The sequence below is a fragment of the Nyctereutes procyonoides genome, unplaced genomic scaffold (assembly GCF_905146905.1).
Source record: "Nyctereutes procyonoides isolate TBG_1078 unplaced genomic scaffold, NYPRO_anot_genome, whole genome shotgun sequence".
Lineage (NCBI taxonomy): Eukaryota > Metazoa > Chordata > Mammalia > Carnivora > Canidae > Nyctereutes > Nyctereutes procyonoides.
Window position 1 is genome coordinate 2,712,498 of NW_026575156.1, and position 19,870 is coordinate 2,732,367.

At 31.3% G+C, this 19,870-nt stretch overlaps 1 protein-coding gene across 2 annotated transcripts in view; it reads left to right on the forward strand.

Annotated features, from left to right (window-relative positions):
• NCAM2 (neural cell adhesion molecule 2) overlaps positions 1-19,870 on the forward strand; it is a 520,048-nt gene that overhangs the window by 472,532 nt on the left and 27,646 nt on the right. The window contains exons 15-16 of one of the 2 annotated variants that reach the window (XM_055313809.1): positions 3,348-3,528; positions 9,919-11,747. In XM_055313809.1, the coding sequence (XP_055169784.1) occupies positions 3,348-3,528; positions 9,919-10,025 (288 nt within the window). In that variant the 3' untranslated portion in view covers positions 10,026-11,747. Of the gene's footprint in view, positions 1-3,347; positions 3,529-9,918; positions 11,748-19,870 lie in introns of those variants that run through there. The other variant, XM_055313808.1, reaches the window with a different exon arrangement.

Consider the following 19,870-nt stretch of genomic DNA (forward strand, 5'->3'; position numbering starts at 1 on the left):
TTGCTTAAGAGAAGCTATATCAAAGCAAAATGGCCATTTTTCTTTTAGTAGCTGCCCTTCAACATTTAATTGGCTTATTAATAATAGCCCTATTCAGCAAATCATCTCATTAAGTTACCTAGGGGAACATTTTGCAACTAGATTATCTTAAATCATTCCCTAGGCATTTAAATTCTGTAAATTAGGCACTCTACAGATGCATAATTGAGATTTTGATACCTAGGGGAGTATTTGGTAACACCCACTTTAATTTTTTTTCCCTATTCCCCATGAACAGCAATTTAGGGATTAAAAAAGCCTCCTTGTCTAATATTGAAGGGAAAATGAAATTGACTTAAATGGGGGGAGATCTTAGAACTCCCTTTGGTTCCTTATGCCATCAGTCCAGCTACCTAAAATGATGGAGGGGTTTTTAATTTATCATACTAAGAGCTTCAGCAATTAAGAGTTAAATGATAGGTATTTCAGAAGAGACTATCTACATGTCTTATGCATGTCAGGAAGTATCACTTCAAATGCTCAGTTCCCAGAAATACTATTTTTGGAGGATTATGTGAAGGACATGAAGTGTCTCCATCACTATGAAGAATAAATTTTATCCTGAGATAATCCAGACCTCAGCTGTTGGCTCATTTTCTGGCTCTTTTACCCACATCTCTATTCAGATCCAAAGCAAAACTCAACTCTGGATTTTCATCAAGATATTCATTCTCACCAAGCACTTCATAGTTACTTAGAACTTATGGAATTATTAGGATAAAAAGAAGGCCACAAGAGCAACTCTTTCCTGCTCTATGTACCTCTTGTCTTTATCTAACCTTTCAACTCTCCTATTTCTCACCCATTCCTTCCTATAGATGTGTATGTGTATACACAGTATAGAACATATCAGATATTTATGTTACATAGATTTTATTGTGTCTATGTATGTGTTTATATATGTGCCACACATACACACATATATAGACACAACATATATGTCTATACACACACAGTGCTCTGCAAATAATAAAACCAATAAAATCTATACCTTCACATATGTATACACATATGCATATAATATGTCCTCTAATGTCATTTTTGAATACATATTTTTAAGGGTTCTTTTTGTTCAATATCTATAGCATTTTTACATTTACTGAAAACAATAAGTCTATAGTGTGTTTCTTACTATCTCCCAGTGTTCATGCACCTTTCTGAGATTTTCATCATTGTGCTTATGTTTGGGTCTAAACCGCTGAGAAAGAATCACACTTTTTTATTAAGTTAGGACATATGAAAAATGGCCCTGGAGTTTATTATTTCCAATGAGGATGATGTCACCTCCCTAGAAGAAACATTCCTAGCCCTGGGATTTAATATTAAGTTTCCCTGTTTCATGCTCCCAGAGCATTCTTGGTTTTTCAAAGAGCTCGTGTCTTTCTTCTCACTTGATGTGAACTCCAAGATGAGCATATTCTACATGTGTTGTTCACTATTGTGTTCATAGTTCTAGAATAGGCCCTCTACCCAGTAAAGGCAGAATGAATAGTTGATGGATGGATTGATAAGGAATGAAGGTGGTGGGAAAATCATGGCTGTTTGGTACAGCTGTCCCAAGCATTTCAAAAGCATGCCTAACCTCCTTTCTTAGACTTACGAGTCATGTAGTGATGTAGGCAAGTTACAAGCATTCTGGTCCAAATTATTCGTTTTTCCACTGGTCTCTTCAGTATTCCTCAATAGTAATGGACAACAATTTATTAACTTAATCCATTTATAAGCTTCAAAAAGCAAAGGAAATGTCTCTTGTTTATATGGCTAACTTTAAGTGCTTTTCCAGAACTCGTGGCTTCATTAGGGGTGCTAATATCTTTAGTTTTAGATGAATTATCAAAATAGCCTGATGCTTTTGTAATAAAAGTTCTATATAACCAAAAATAATTAAGTAGGAAGATAGAGTAATAGTATGGCATCAAATTAATAACGTCTTCTTGTCTCCTTTTAATGGGCACTTCATGTTTGTAGTACCATCAATTTAATGCAATCATGCATTTAACTCCCATAATTTCATTTCAGAGAATAAACCCTCAATTTTCACCATAAATGCTGAAAACATTGTTATGCTTTATAGCCAAAGAAACATTGTAAAATATTGGCTCAACATAAAGTAATACTGGGCTGAGCTCTGAAGTTAAAAAGGATTCATCTGTCTGCCCTTTATCTGTCTACCTACCTAAATCTATCTATCTATCTATCTATCTATCTATCTATCTATCGCCAGGCTCTAATTTACTTATAATTATATCTCTGGGAAATTGAGTTTTGCAGTTGCAGTGATAATTTATTAAATACATCATTCCAGAAAAAATATTATTTTATTTTCATACAGTTATTATGGAAATAAGTTCTCCTTAGTAATGGCTGTCATTTGTTAAGTGTTTATGATTCCTAAGGCCCTGGACGACCCAAAGTACTTGGTTTTCCTCATTGTTCCCTCATGAAAGCTGACAGATGCAACTGTTACTATCATTTCTATAATAGAGATAAACAAGGCATTGAGGTTAAGGAACTTACCAGTGTTTAAATGGTTAACATGGCACAGCCAAATGTTCACATTGTTTAGGATAGTTTGTCACTAAATTGTATAGATTTATTTTTCTGTGTTAATTGTAATCATAGTATATTTTTGAAATAGAGGATAATTATAAAATATGTTCTAAAGCCTTTATTTTAGAATCAGGATTTAAGTGTAGGTGTCCAAGGACAGCATAACATATTTTATTTTCTTATGCTAATAACATTTTAACAGGTAATAATTTTTCTTACATATTGTTTTATTATGACTCTAAAACATCAGAGTAATAAAAATTTAAATCTATAAAAAATATCCAGCCTCTATTTGCAAGACATTGTATCTCCCCCCACACCACCTCAAACCTTAAACAGTAGTCTCTGGCAATTATTTTTTTTTTCTGGCAATTATTTTAATGGATATACTAGACTTTTTCTGTAAATCATGTTTTATTTTTTCTGTACACATGACTATTAATAATTGAAAAATGGCCAAACAGTAAAATTATACCTGTGAAGTAAAAATAAAGATATTAATGAGGGTGAATCATCAACCACTGAATTATCAGGAATTAATTAGGAAATCATTGGCTAAAATTTTAAAAATAATACATATAGAAAATTCTTAGAAATGACTTCGTTGATAAAGCAACTTTATCAACTTTCTGTAGATGATAAATATCTTTTTTCACTATTAATAAACCACTTTTTCTATCTGAAGATAAATTATTTTTTTTTAAATTACAGCTTTAGTATATGGGTATTTACAAAATATATTTGTATTGCCTCTACAGAAAGATAAAGAAGATCAGTGGCTAGAGAAAAAAGTCCAGGGAAATAAAGACCACATTATTTTGGAGCATCTACAGTGGACAATGGGGTATGAAGTTCAAATTACAGCTGCCAATAGATTGGGATATTCAGAACCAACAGTCTATGAGTTCAGCATGCCACCAAAACCGAACATTATTAAAGGTAAGCAAAACTATATGCTTTCTTAGGCTGGCAATAAATATGATATCATCTTTTTTTATAACTCTTCTGGATTTTTTCTTAATATTGAAAACATAATTTTATAGAAGAAAGTGTAAATTCCAAGTTCTAATCATAATTATTGTGACATGTCTTACTCAAGATTTTTCAAGTCATTCTTGTCATGGAGTATCACTTAACTTGTAAATACACGCTGACAATTTTGGTGAAGTGATGGAGAGAGGATGAATGGGGAGGGGGTGGAAGATAAGAGTGAAGTGTCAAAAGTCAACATGAAAGATTTCTGATGAGACCAAACAATTTTTGCAAAGAAGACAACTTTTCTACCAAACAATGGAGGCTGGTCCTTCACTTTTGGAAAAATGTGGTCAAAGATAAATAAATAAATAAATAAATAAATAAATAAATAAATAAATAAATAAATAGAATCTTTAAAAATAATAATAACTTGATTACCTCTGTAAAACCCTCTGATAAGCCCATCCATGACTAGTCAAGCAAGTTGATTTTGGAAAGATAGACTCAAACACCCAGTGAGGCAGAAAGGGCCACAGAAGTAGCCTTAGAAAAAAAAATTTAATTAGAGTTAAAGGAGGCTCACAATGTTGCAGGACACCCTACATCCATATTCACAGCACACTGGTGGATTCTACCTTTATTAAGTAACAATTCTTGCATCATTATATGCTTGTGATACAATCAAAGTCCACAGAGAGATGTTAACATTTTTTTCAGATACATTTTGTAGAGGTAAAGATGCAAGAATTTTCCTGATTTATAGTCATATTTGACTCTGTGATTGTCACATGGATCATATTTTAACATCTATCATTCCTTTAAATATAATATGTAATATTTACTGGGGCATTTTAAATGTATGTGTATGAATATATATAATATACATATGCTCTTCATATGCATATATGTAGACATGAGAGCAGCATATTCGTAAGCATGGCTTATTGAAGTCATATGAAAGTATCAGTATTGTTACATAACATTTTTGAAACTGGGTTAAAAATAAAGTTTGTCAGTTCAGTCATGCTGTTTAACCCTCTTGTAACTTCAAATTGATATTAATATCATTATTATGAGCTTGTGATCTATATATCTTCTCTTTCAAATTGAAAGGATTTTTATATAGTTAATCTTTCTATTAAAAAATAATTATTATTGGTTATATGGTTTAAAAGTAATTGATATTTTGACTTTGCATTATTAATATTAATTAAGTGCTTCCAATTATCATTTAAAATTAGGAAGTTGGGGGCATCTAGAACTAATATTGATATAATATCATTTTTAAAAATTTATGAACTACTTTTGCATTTATTATCTCATTATTTAATTCATATATCTCTGAATCTGAATTGAACAAGGAAAAGTTATACTCACTTTACAGATATAAATTTGGGGGTTAAGGGATCTGTTCAAGATCAGAGCTACTTTAGTCATATGACGAATCCAGTACCGTTATAAGATGATACACCTAACCAAGAATAATGGTTGAATACACTGTCAGGTTCATTGCCTTGGTGACTTTGAAACATTGGTAACTACTTCTACAATTACAATGTTTTATATTTGTAGTAATTATCCTCTATACAAATATCTGCAGCATGATATAAATATGATTCTAAATCTGAATTAAAATCTTCAAAGGATGATAGCAACAGTGTACTCTATTTCCTAAATCTTTAATTTAGCTAATATGTTTGGAGGAAATAATTATTTCTATTGAGATAAAAATTAATATTGTATGAAGTTAGAAGACAAAATTTAATGACATTTTTAATGACATTTTTAATGACATTTTATAGGTAAGACAGAAACTGTAAAAAAATAGATTTTAGGCAGGTTACTTTATGTTATACTTTCAGAGTCCCTGCTATTTTTTAAAAAATTGTTAATAAAAAACAAAAATAAGTATGGAAAAAGGATAAATAAATAAGAATATATGTATATACATATATGCATACATATATACATACATATAATTACGTAAGATATATTATGATACATTTACTATAAAAACATATTTTGTTTCAATTTCAAAATCAATTTGTGGGAAGTACCTGGAAGAAAAATGGAAAAATTATGGTTTATAGTTTCAGCTTTGCTTTTGTTACTTAATTACTCTTGATATGCTTTTTCTTATCTCTGAGTTAGTTCTTCTGGATCTGCAATGTTAAGATTCATTCATTTGTTCCAGATATTTATTGGGATCTTGCTTTGTGACAAGGACAGAGATGAGTAGAGAGGAATGACCTGTGAAAATTACAGAACTGGCCTCTGTCCTCAAAGATTTTACAATCTCCTAGGGAAGATAGACATAAAACCAGAGTTAGAATAACCACCAAATAATTACAACTAGGAGATGTGCTGGTGCTGTATGCTGCCATGAGGGGGGTTGGCATTTGCACCTAACTTGGGGTGATAGAGTGGGGGTAGGGAGGGGTTCTTGTAGAAAGTGCCTTCCCAAAAGAAATTTACAGGAAATGAGCCTTCCAGGGAAGGTGTCATATATAGAAGAAGCCTTTAAGGAAGAGAAAAAAAGTTGATCTGCTTTAAGAACTTTAAAAAACATGGCCAAAGAGAACCTGGAGATGTGTGAACAGAGATAAAAGATAGAGAGGGATGTAATCCAAGGTCTTCTGAAAACTGCATAAACAATCATAAGAGAGTACTCACTTCAGCAGCACATATACTAAAAAAACAATCTTAAGAGAGATCCTAAACGCAATAAGAAATCATTTCAAGCAAGGACATTATATGAGTAGATAGGCATTACCGACAGATTAATCTTGCTCATATGGGTAAAAGGAAGAGATGGATGAACAAGAACACTTAAAAGAAAGTGATAGCGGTAGAAAAAAAAACATGAATAAATTCTGGACATAGTATAATGTAGGTTAACCTTAAATGTGTAACAGATCGAATTCAGTAAATATTGATGACTTTTGAGTCTCCTGCTTGGAGGTTGGAACAATGTTGGCATCATCTCTCAGGATAAAGAATTTGAGGAGCAGGATTTGGAGAATAGGATCAAACATAAGATCAGTGTGTTATTCACTAAGTTTGAAATGTCAAGTAGTAGTTATGTGTGTGCACTAAGATAAGAAAACTATCATAGACTGGAAACATACATTATGATGTTAATACTAAAGAGGTGAATGGTATCTGAAGCCTGGGTGAGGATAACAATTACACAATGAATAGTGCCTAAGTTCTATGAAAAGGAGTCAATGTCTAAAATACTCGAAGATATCTCCCTGGTACCTAGAAGGGTGACTGGCACAACATATATGTCAAGGAGTACTTCTTGGGATTACTGAGTAGAGAAGAACTGAGCCCCCAAGGAATTAAAATAATATAAGAAAGAGCAAACCACATCCCTCCCATGAGAATAAGATGTCGTAGAGGTCCTGTAAAAACAGACGACTGTAGTATCTTGGAAGTTAAGAGAGAGTCATCTTTCAAAAAGAGAAGCTGTAAATCACATTTGCCACTTTAGATGCTGCTGAGAGGTCAGTGGAACTCAATCGAAAGAGATGTGAAGTGTCCTTCGTACAAACAACTTTGCTGAAGTGGCTGAGAGAGAAATTAGGTAGGAGTGGGATGAGGATTTTATGTGAGGTTAGGGAGGTTTAGACTCCATGTTTATTTAATGCTTTTAAGAAGCTTCGCTATGAAGGTGAGCAGAGATTAAAAAAAGAAAAACAGTGTCGGAAGGACTTTTAGGATGAAAAAAGCTGGAGTCTGTTTCACAGCTGATGAAGCAGATCATGCAGTCAAGGAGAAGTCAGAAAAAGCTATCTGAGAAGGTAGGAGAAAGAATTTCTCCTCTCTAAACTGTGCAGCTGATGCAAAGCAGTAACAGCTTCCTGAAAAAGGGGAAAGAAGAAGGAAAGATTAATTTATCTATAAAAATGTCACAAGATGATGTCTAATTAACTATAGCCACCAACTTGAATCCTGAATCCACTGGCTGCAAAAGCCTTGTGGAAAGCCACATGAAAGACGTGCCTTTATAGTTTAAGAATTGTTCGGTTTAGCTCCAGAAGGTTTCTCTGGGCAATTTTAAAGGCTGTGAAGAGAGATGGTGAGTTTGGGAGTCTTTATGCCAACAGAATCCGATAGAGTTAAAATTATGTATTGGTAAATAAGGAAAATGATCTGCATGTGCCTTCACCAAAATTACTCTTGTAGCTGTATGATTTCTTATACCATTTTAAAGTAAATATTATAAATTCAAACTCATATCTGAAATATGTTATCTATAATAAACTAGCAGACCTTAAGTCTTTCTATCCAGTTTTAGAAGATGTAAACTTTCCAAGTTAATTTAGTTTTAATTAGTTTTTGGTAGCATGCATTGCACACTGTCTAAATAAGTTTATGGACTTTTGAATTTAAAAAGTCATTGCTCATGTGCATTCAATATATTTAACTTTTGTAAGCAACAGGATAAATGTAAAGTACACATACTTGTTGGACTGAAGAACTATTTTTTAACATTATGCTCACCTTCTGTTTATATATATTATATTGATAATAATGGCCTTTCTACATATATATATTAGTGGATATCACACTTCTCCATAGTTCATTATCCTAACTTAAAAAGTACTTTGTGATGAATAGTATTTTCTCATTTTCTCTTATTAAACGTGTTTATTTTGAAAGATGTGTTTCTTGATTTACATAGAAATAGGGTGCAAAATCACAATCTTGTTTCTTTTTGGAATATTCACACAGCATAATGCTGTCTCTTTTTATTTATGACCAATGAGAATATTCAAATGTTATGACTCGTTCTTATAAAATGATTACAAATCTATAGGAGGAGAGTCTGATAAAATGACATTTATGGATTCATTCTATAATCTCTCTGATTAAAAATACTCCTAACTTGGTAGAATGAATATAATCTAATGTTTTAAAAAATCCTTAAAAAATAAATACATAAAATAAAAAATCCTTGATGATTTTATTTATTTCAATTTATTTGAAAAACATTTCCCACCATTTCTTTTGGTTTGTGACATGCTTAATTCTGTTTCTTTTAACCAAAAAGAGGGAACTTTTTTCTTTTAATATTGTTCCCTTTTTCTGCTTTTGTTACTATGAATTGAACACATGTCTAATTTTAGCACTATCAATATAATTTGGGAAGAAAGAATTCCATTCATACATTGTTAAGATATGATGATGAAATAATTCTACCATCTGAACTCAAGCATGTAATACATCTCTGAGAGTTCCTCAAATTTAAGAAGATAACAAAGAAATTATATAATCACCATCACTAAATATATTGCTACAAATTTTAGGTCTTTTCTTTTTGTGTTTTCATGGTTTTTTTGATTATACCTCTAATAAACTGTAGAGGAAAATTATTTTGATGATGCTCAGTCTAGTTCCAAGAAACCTAGTATAATTCAACATAAACAAACCAACTCATTCAAAGGCATGGCCAATACTAAAATGTCTTCTTAAAGTTTAATTTATGATCTGTTTGGAATATAAATAAGAGAAATTTTAAAACAATGGTGAACCTGAAGTTTAGTTAATTGGGGAGAACTTCATTTTACTATCTGAAAATCTCAAAGCTAAGTGTTAATACTACACCCAAAGCAATATTTCTTTGAAGCACGTAATGAAAAAGTAAACCTATATTTTCATGATTTTTTTTTAATTTTTAAAGAGATTATTTTTAAAGAGGTACAATCACATGTGTCTAGAGTTTGCCTTTGGTCTGTTGGGCCAGTGCTCCTTGCTCTTCTATTCTTATGGCAAATTTTCATTGTGTGAAATGTAATTCTCACTGCTATTTCTTGGTAGTTTTATTCACTGTTAAAAACATACTCTTATTAAATATTTTTTCTAAGATAAAATGGTAGCAAAAAGTACTATCAGTAAACACTGCAGAATGTGACGAGCTCAAATTAATAGTAGCAATGTGAATTTACCAGTAGCCCAGTTATATGACAGCTGCCTGCCCCCTGGCTCATAAGTTACATCTTCACTAGAGAATAATTAAGATGCTTATATTAAATAATCAAAGACAACTATTGTCTGGTTTATGTGAAATAAGAGTAACTAATATGGCTCAGATATGTTTTTAATATGTGACAGCTATTTAGAAATGTTCTATACAGATTTTAGCCATTCTTTGTCTTGTATCAAAGTAATTTTTTGTAGGTAATGTGTAACGGCTTTGTGTAAATCTTGCATTAATTATTCTCTTTTTTTTTTCTTTCCTACTGTCACTTTTTTCCTTTTCTTTACTTTCATGTTTGTAACCCTACTCTTTTCTTCCTTAATTATTTTATTCTTACTCTATTTTCAAAAACAATTTCCGTCATGCAGATAAATGCTGTGAAGCGAATAAAGGCGAAAATGGAAGCCAGTCATGGCAGCTGAATGCTGCTGGGTTTTCTTTCATTATAGCCATAAGTTTGTCTTGGATGTTTTAATGTTGTTGTTATATATTTCCTTTTATGCCTTGCAAGTTTACAAGACTAATCGGGAATTATGATAAAAGATTTTCTATGGTCCAACTAATTATGCATGTATTTTCACCCATGAACAATTAGCCTATTTTCCTTTCTGCAAATTGTCAATCTTTAAAGTAGATAATTTGTCAGAAAATCACTGAAAGAAAGAGAATCAGGAATGTTTCTTCCAGGATACAGTTCACTGCATAACTTGCTTCGTTCCAAAGTTTCCTTTAATTTCTAAGGTTGACCTTGTTAAATATCATGTCACTTTTACTTGAAACATAAGCATTTGCTGCATCTAATCTTCTTTCATTTGATTATTTTGCAAATATAGTTCAATATCCATAACCATACACTGTATAAATAGTAATTTTATTATGTAGAATTGTGGATCTTTTATATTGGTTTCATTGTTACTCTTTCAAATGTAAGTTTCTAACTTCATGGACATTTATAAAATTTCATGGTGTTTACCATTTATATAGAACATAAACCTGGTAACTTTTATTATATTAGATGTGTATCCCTACTGTGCTGCCTATTTTCCTTTTATTGACCTAAAATGTCATAGGAATAAAAGTGAAAGTGTTTCCTCTTTTAAATTTGAACACCAATTTAAAATATCCAGACTTTTCATTAAGTGAAAATATATCTCTGCAAATATCCCAAAGTAAATAATAAATTAATTTTGAATGTGTTTAAAAAGTTGCACCCTGTTCACTGGTTATGGATTGTGCTGTGAGCTGGCATCAAAAATTGATGTTGTAATAACATATATGCATACTTATTTTTCACATCTTTCTGGACATGTAAGAGTCAATATATTTGCAAGGACCAGAGACAGAAGTAAATAATTTAGCTACTACTTGCAAGAAGATGAAATTGAGTTCCATTTTTCAAAGGAAGCTGGATTTGAGTATCATGAGTAATGATTTCAGTTTTCACATTTTCATGCATTATAAAATAAGAAGTGTTTTCTGCTTTTCACTCCCAACCACACCCTAGTGAATGATCTTACTACTCTTTCTGGATAATTAGAAAGCAATCAGATTTACATACGTGCGCAAAAGTGACCATACTTATATGGTAAATCATATTGTTGGATTCTAGGCTTTGAGAATCATTCATCAAAAACTATTTACTTTGTTGCATGAAGGTATTCTCTTACTCTTTCAAAAAACTAGCTATAGGATCCTATTATGTAAGATCTAAGGCTAGACTTCTCTTTAGTAGTCTATCTTCTTTATCTTTTCTAAACTCTGCAGTGCACTGCTGTCTTTCTTTCTTCTGACCTAGCAATGGACCTTTAGAAGTAACTCATCCACAGATTAAACATACTTCTGCCTCCTTCCCTTCTCTTCTGCTGAGACAAAGGAACTTCTAGACTTTAGTATGAAAATCTAACCTGCTTATGGGGAATGTTCTATTTTTGAAATCACCTTAGCCAACTTTTTTTTTATTAAAGAACTAATTATAAGTGCATATAATATTCAAGGATATCTGTGCTTATAAAAGATATGTAGACTTATTGGTTACTAATATGTAGAAAGTGTTGGGAAAAAAGTTTCAATGACTCTTCCAGGAACAATTTTTCTGTTCACTATAACCTGACTGGATCTCTCCAATAAGATAAATGCTTCTTCAAGAAAGTCATGTAGAAATTATTTTGACATAGTATATGATAGCAAAATATTTTTTAAGAACATGGAATAGGTCTCCTATAAGATAACATAGTTGATTTTTTTAATTTAATATTCTATGACTTAAGGTTACCAACAGTGATATGAAGAAGATTCGAAATCAGGTTTACATGATACCTAAAATAATATTTTGACAGTTGATAAAATAATCTAAAATTAAACTTTTATTCTTACAGAAGTACTTACATTTAATAAATTCAGCATTTAGTTTTTTAAAAAGATTTTATTTATTTATTCATGAGAGACAGAAAGAGAGAGACAAAGACAAAGGCAGAGGGAAAAGCAGGCTCCTGCAAGGAGCCAGATGAAGGACTCCAATCCAGGACCCTGGGATCATGACTTAAGCCAAAGGCAGATGCTCAACCTCTGAACCACCCAGGAACCCTTCATTTAGTTTTTTTTTGTTTGTTTGTTTGTTTGTTTTTTTTTTATAAATTAATTTTTATTGGTGTTCAATTTACCAACATACAGAATAACACCCAGTGCTCATCCCGTCAAGTGTCCCCCTCCGTGCCCGTCACCCATTCACCCCCACCCCCCGCCCTCCTCCCCTTCCACCACCCCTAGTTCGTTTCCCAGAGTTAGGAGTCTTTATGTTCTGTGTCCCTTTCTGATATCTCCCACACATTTCTTCTCCCTTCCCTTATATTCCCCTTCACTATTATTCATATTCCCCAAATGAGTGAGAACATACACTGTTTGTCCTTCTCCGATTGACTTACTCACTCAGCATAATACCCTCCAGTTCCATCCACGTTGAAGCAAATGGTGGGTATTTGTTGTTTCTAATGGCTGAGTAATATTCCATTGTATACATAAACCACATCTTCTTTATCCATTCATCTTTCGATGGGCACCGAGGCTCCTTCCACAGTTTGGCTATCACGGACATGGCTGCTAGAAACATCGGGGTGCAGGTGCCCCGGCGTTTCATTGCATCTGAATCTTTATAAACTTTAAGTACACATCAGGTTTTTAATCCTGAAATTTTAATGAGCAACCTTTCATTTGACCAAATGTTTATGCTTAGAAGACGTTATTTTACAGTTCTGAGAAATGCATAAATTCTTGAAAATAGATCCTCAGATATCTTAAAATACAGGCTCTGTGCTTTGGTTTATTTCCACAAGAAATAGGAAAGCACAAAACTCTGAACAGTATAGCTATAGCATTTCAATAAACGAAACCTTAGGGATTATAAATTACCATCTCAGATTTAAAAAAATAATAATAATGTTAAGTGTTGCTAAGTTATCTTTTTTTATAATCTGAGTTTTAGTCTTATTATATGCAACCATGTAATCTGACAGTGCTTTTTAGTCTAATTAGTATCTGCCTATAAGTCTAAGTGAATGTGATTATTGGTAAGCAAAACATAAAAATTCAGCTTATTTTATGTCTCTCCCTCATATTACCTAATGATTTTTTTCATCCAATAGATTTTTAAATAAAATGCTGTGTCTGAAATGTATAAAATAGGAACTTGTGTGTTAAGGTGAGTTTTATGTTAATCATTACATTTAATGTGTCTATGTCTATTGACATGTATATCATATCTCCAAATGTTTAATCATTCCAAAATTTTGTTAACGGGCATATTATATGAGTTATTAGGTTAGGCTGATTTACTTATGGATGATTGCGGCTTTGGCATGTGGAGCATCAGGGTTAATTTCTTGTATAAACATAGATATCTCCCTTTTTTCTCCTCCCAGCTCTTGCTTGGTCTGTCTTCTTTTCTCCTTTAATTATTCAGTGCTACTGGTTTCTCTACCCCAAACCAAATTCTGTAATTATTCATCAGATCACTATAAAGCTCACCAATACCACGTGCCAGATGTGCCAGCAGAGTATGCCTAGCAAGTAGCAGTAAATTCTTTTCTATGAAACTTCTTACATGGGAGATTCATAGGTCAATTAACATTTTTCATCCTCTCTCCTCATATTAGTCATTGGGAATAGCTATACTTTATAAAAGCTACACTCATACTATTTCCAAAAACATTACACAAAAGAACATATATGCATTCATTCCTGGTAGACATGGACAAGATTAAAATGTCTTATGGCTTTATTTTTTTTAATTTATTTCCATTATTTCCTTCACCTAAAGTTTCTTAAGTATTTTTAAAAATTATATAAGTAAATAAATATATTCTAGACATTGGATTAATAGTGTATATGTAATTTCAGTTGGACATATAAAATGAATACATGTGCAAATAATTTAATTGCAAATAGTTTTTACTATTTAAATATACAGAAGATTTTTTTAATTAAGAGTTATAAATACAAGTATGCACAGTAGTTCATAGGTTCTACAATTTGGATCAATTTGGAAGCCATTATAATTTAACTCAAATATTTTCCATATAAGAATGGCCACTTACCATATTTAAATTAAAACTGAAATACGGAAAATTCTACTGTAGTTTCAACTTTATACAATTGGATTTGTGATTAGGCAGTTATATTCAACAAAACAGAGTTGCAAGAGGTAATTAATCATTTTTGGGTCAGGATTAGCTCTATTATGTATCTGAAAAGCGTCTTATTTATAATATGGTATACCTACACTGGGAATAGAAAAATAAATTTTAAAATTACAAATGATTTTAGTGATTTAAGGTAGATATTTATATTACCAATACAACCATTAACTATGTTTGGGGCGAGTTTTCAAGAAGAGTTAGCTCATGTTACCTATAATAGTATTTGCAGTTTGAAGTAGTTAAGAAACCTCTCTAGTTATGTAAAATCATCTGAAAATTTCCACCTGTTTGTTTTTGGTTATGATATTGGCAGCACTGGGAGCTTTAGTGTGTTACAATACTACCTAATTAAATGTTATTTTTAATTTTCTTTAACCCTTATGTATTATAATTTTGCTTAATGAATACAGATATCAGATCATAAAGTTATATCTAAATGTGCCATTTTATGCATCTTATTATTATGGCTCAAATCTGTGAGGTATAATGTAATACCCTTCAAACAACCTTTGAATAGGTACAAATTAAGTAGGTTTTCTCTTATTATGGCTTAATTCCTTCCTTCATTCTTTTCTTCCCATTCATTCCATCATTTTCTCTCTTCTTCCCTCCCTCCCTCCATTCTTTCCTTCCAATTCATAATTTCTAATAGTCCCTCTCTCTCCCTGTCTCTTTCCTCTATTCCTCTTTTTTCCTCCTCTTTGTCTCTCTTGCTCTCCTCTCTCTCTCGCCCACCCTCCAGCCTTCCTTCCCTCCCTCTGGATTTCTAGCCATAAATAAATAGGATGTATTTTTTCTATTCCTTTTCCATTAATCAGTGGTAAATATTAAAGTCTTAGCATTTGTGGTTTGGATATATGTCTTAAAACCTTCAGAAAGACTAACGCATTGAATGGGTAGCTCAAATTTGCATAATTCAAATGACTAGAGATGCAAATATTTGACAAATCGCCCTTGAAATTATTTCAGTATGAATTGAAATTAGTAAAAATTCCATTTCCAAATCAGCTGATGATGTCATAAAAAATAAAGAGAATTATTTAGTCACTATTAATTCTTGATAGTTTATCATAGAATTCAGAAGATATTACCACAGTAAATTTTAGGATCTAACTAAAGAAAAAAAAAACATCTAATTAACCTGATTTCTTCGGTATTGCCATCTATATTGGTAGAGTTAACATTTAGAGTTAATATTTTTTAACTTTTAAATATAAAGCTTTAGTATTATCTCTTTTTAATTTATTGTATCTAAAAACTTGATGAAATACATAATGTTTATTATAGTATATTAAGCAGCATCTCAATTTTTATCTAAGGTAAAAAATTCGGTAATCTTAAATCTAATTTAATTGTTCTGAAATAAGACAGAGATGTGAGTGTAATATCAATGCTTCGTTTTCCAAATGCCTTTGGTTTTAATATCTTCTTATCTAAAATGAATCAGATAAAGATTTTTTGATAGTAGTCCACTCTTCTCCTATAGCTATTCATTAATTTCGAAGCCCAAACTGAAAAAATTGAAACAGCCAAGGAAAACTCATATGTTCAAGAGTTCTATTATTATAGCTTCACTGATCTGAACTGCAGCTGATGTCCTTACTGCTTTGTTGATAGACTATAATTCATAGACTATTATTTTACCTAATTTTAAAAGATAGATTCACTCAAGTATAATCAAAATTCATTTTAAGTGTGAACTAATTGTATTTTTAGGTATATTGTAAATTTTCTTAATTTGTGTGTGTTGAGTTAAATTAAGTTATTCTTTATCATTCCATTTAACTAATCAAATATAAAGTTACATATTTGCAAGCACTACATAATGTTAAGAGATAGCATCTTTTTATTAATTATATCATATTTATTTTTATGCTATACCTGTACTAAATGGGAACTATGAAATAAGTCTCCTAGTTAATTTTTTAAATTCAAGCAATTAAAAATTACTGTTTTAAGTAACATCCATGATTCATGAGCTTCTTTAAGAATATTTTTATCTCACATCTTACACTGATTTTATGTATAACACTTGTGTTTTAAAGTGACTATTTCTGATCACTTTAATTGCATTTGTTTTCATCATAGCTTATTTTCTTGAAAAAAAAATGTACGTTGTAAATGTATTGTCTTCAATATCATCTCTTATTTGAAACCCCCAACATAATATCCAGCACTATGTGTAATCCTATGCATGTGTTTCATAGTATATTAAATGTCATTTTATTTTCTGTACCTCTGTGTCTCCATTGTTGTAATAAAGAAAACTGAGGAAAATCTTTGTTATATGTGTTTTCTTTATTACTGGTACAAATTTTTTCTGTCCTTGTTGTGTGTTTTCATTTCTAACTTGGTCAAATCCAATATCTCAATGTAATAAACATATAATCATTGAGTGACTTCTTTTTGGGATAAATAAATACATCATCAGTCGGCTCATATTGTAAAAATAATTTAGATACACTATTAAATACTGTTTCTTTCATAGTAAACTAGTTCAAGTCTTCTTAGAAGACTTCGATAACCAGTAAGAGATGAAAGTAATTATACTATCTTAATAAAATACAAGAATATAGTTAATAATTTTAATAATGCAAGCATTGTTAAATAGTTTCCTTTCCTAGCAAAAGTTTATAAAGGCAGAGATAAATGCTTAAAGAGATTTTTAAAATGTCTTTGGTTAATGTATTGCTATAATTTGGCTTAAGCACCATAAGAATAAAATTATAGAAAGTTCCTAAGTTTCTCTGCTTATACACAGCCAGGGTATGAAACAAAAATGACTTTGGTTCTATTCTTTAATTAATTCTATTTTTTAATGTGTACTGCCACACATGCTGTGTGGAATATTTAATTGACTCTTCATAAAGTATCTTTAAAGTATCATTATCCCATATTTTAGATGAAAATAGTGAGGTCTAAAGAAGTTGAATAATTTAGGTAGAGTCACAGTTAGAATCCAGGTCCAGTGCTCTTAATGAAACATTATATTTCTTTTTTTGTTTTAGTAGTGGACCTGGATTCAAATGACAGTTCTTTAATATGGAAATTATTCAGTTAGTTTTTACAAAGGATAAATTGCTGCATTAGATATGAATATGTATTTCTCTTATATAAATGAAGTCAAGTGCTGCACTGCCAGATAAAAATGAAACAGTGTAGAAATTACAAAGGAGAAAATGTTCACTTTCGAGATTTGCATAATTTTAAGGCACATTTAATCTTTCTTATTCCAGAACAGCCTAGTCTTAAATGTAGGTCTTAATATATATATCCCCCATTAAAACATATTTATATACATTTCAAAATGAAAATTTTAACATAATATTTTGTTATAACTTTTGAGCTCTTTCAGTTGATTCAACAGTTACAGAGGTTTTAGATGTGGGGAGAGAAAGAAAGTTGTTTTTCTTTGCTGTTCTTGTTTTTATTTTTCCTGAAACCCTTTGACAATGAGACAGTATCAAAAGGGAAGTATCTGGGAATTATTGGACATTTTTATAGTGACTGTCACAGTGACTTTACATTACTCTATTAGCTTTATATTACTTTCTTGTTTGGGATCACTATGAAAAAGCTAAAGAGATTTGAGGAAATCTATTCGAATAGCATCATCAATACCAATATCTTATGTAAACAAACTGAGGATCAGAGAAGCCAAATTGGGAGGCATTAACTCTCAGCATTCCTCCTGTCTTTGTTTTATCAAATTACACTGAATCAGAGAAAGAATAACTCAATCCCTAGTCTATAATTCATACAGACTTTGTCTTTGTCCCACTTCCTTTAATTTCTTCTTGATTGCCTCAAAGAAAAAACAATGTGAGTTAAGAAAGGCCATGTATAAATCAACTACAGTTCCTTCCAGTAATCTCCATACTTCATTCAACAAGTCAGCTTACCTTTCTCACTTCCACTCTTATACAAAGCTCCTTTCCCATGATCAATGTAATATAATAAACTCACACTCAGTTTCTAGCCCTAAAGGAATATCAAATTAAATGTGATCACTTTATGATTTTTACATATTTCCTGAAAATACCTTATAAAATGACTTTTTTGCATTGTTAGTGGGAAGAGGTTATTTTCTAGTAATATTTTTGTGTACTGTCTAATAAAAACTAAAACAGGTGTTTTCATATCAGCCAGCATCTATCCTTTTAATTTTAAGAAATCAAAATAAACAGCTTTGAACCAGAATTTACATAGTGGCTATATGCTTGCTTCTCTACTGATTTCTCATTTATTATTACAAAGAGAAACAATTAAAATATTTAAAAAATCATATTATAATTAATATAGACTATTTTTTCCTTACTTAGATAAGGTTAACAAAAGTAAAAATCAGCTCTTCAAACTAGCATTTCTGTTTTGAATGCATGAACAACAACTTTGAATTTACTATTGTCTCTATATAATTTCACAAAGGCTAAATATATATGTTACATAGAAGATTAAATGCAAAACTCTCTGATGTTCTTGAAAAATGATAAGAAAAATATTGTTTCACAGTGCTTATTGGTGGAAAACAGAAAAAAAATATTGTGGCATTTTTATATACTGGCGTGTTCCATCAAATGGCTCAGACATGAAGGAAAGTTTATTTAAGGGAATATAACCATTGCTCTACAGCAAGGGCTGGTTTGGTTCATCGGTGAGTCCCATAATACTAAAACAGGAAGCCAAAAATGTTTAAGACTTTCCTGTGTGTCATCACTTAGAAGGTCATTTTTTTTAAATTAATGAAGGACATAAAAGATTGTTTATTGAATTTATAGACTTTCTCAGTCAATTGAGGCATGTTAGCCATTTTTGGGGGGAAGATTTTCAAGATATGACATTGTATTTTTTTTTCCCATTTTCGGAAAGACTTTGCTTTTGAGAAGTTTCAGGTTCACACCAAAATTGAGAGGAATGTACAGAGTTCCCCATTTCTTCCTGCCCCAGTACATGTATAGCCTTTCCCCTTATCAACTTGGAGAATGGTCCATTTGTTACAATTGATCGACCTCGATTGATACCACTGACATCGTTTTTACTCAGAGACCAGTTTTTGCATTAGGATTTATTTTTGGTGTTGCCCATTATATGGTTTTTGATAAATGTATAATGAAATGTGCACACCATTATAGTATTTTACAAAAGTTTCACGGCTCTAAAAATCCTCCATTGTCTGCCTGTTTGTCCCTCCTTCTCTCCTAACCCCTGGCAACCACTGGTCTTTTTTACAGCCTCTATAGTTTTCCTTTTCTGTAATGTCATGTAGTTGGAATCATATAGCACATAACTTTTTCAGAAGATTGGCTCCTCTCACTTAGTAATATGCATTTAAAGTTCTTTCATGTATCTTCATGTTGTGATGGCTCATTTTTTTTCAGCATTGAATAATAATATTCCACTGTCTAGATGTACCACAGTGTATTCATTCATCCAGAGGAGCGTATCTTAGATGTACTTTTTGAATATATTGAAAATCTGCACTTCTATTTTAAAGTATACTATATGATATATTATTTTGAAGTACTATGTAATAATATACATTATAAGTGGTCTTACATATTTAGATGTTTCATTTTAATAATGTAATGGGGGTTTTAAAATAGAACCCTAAGGCAGAAATTGAAATCTC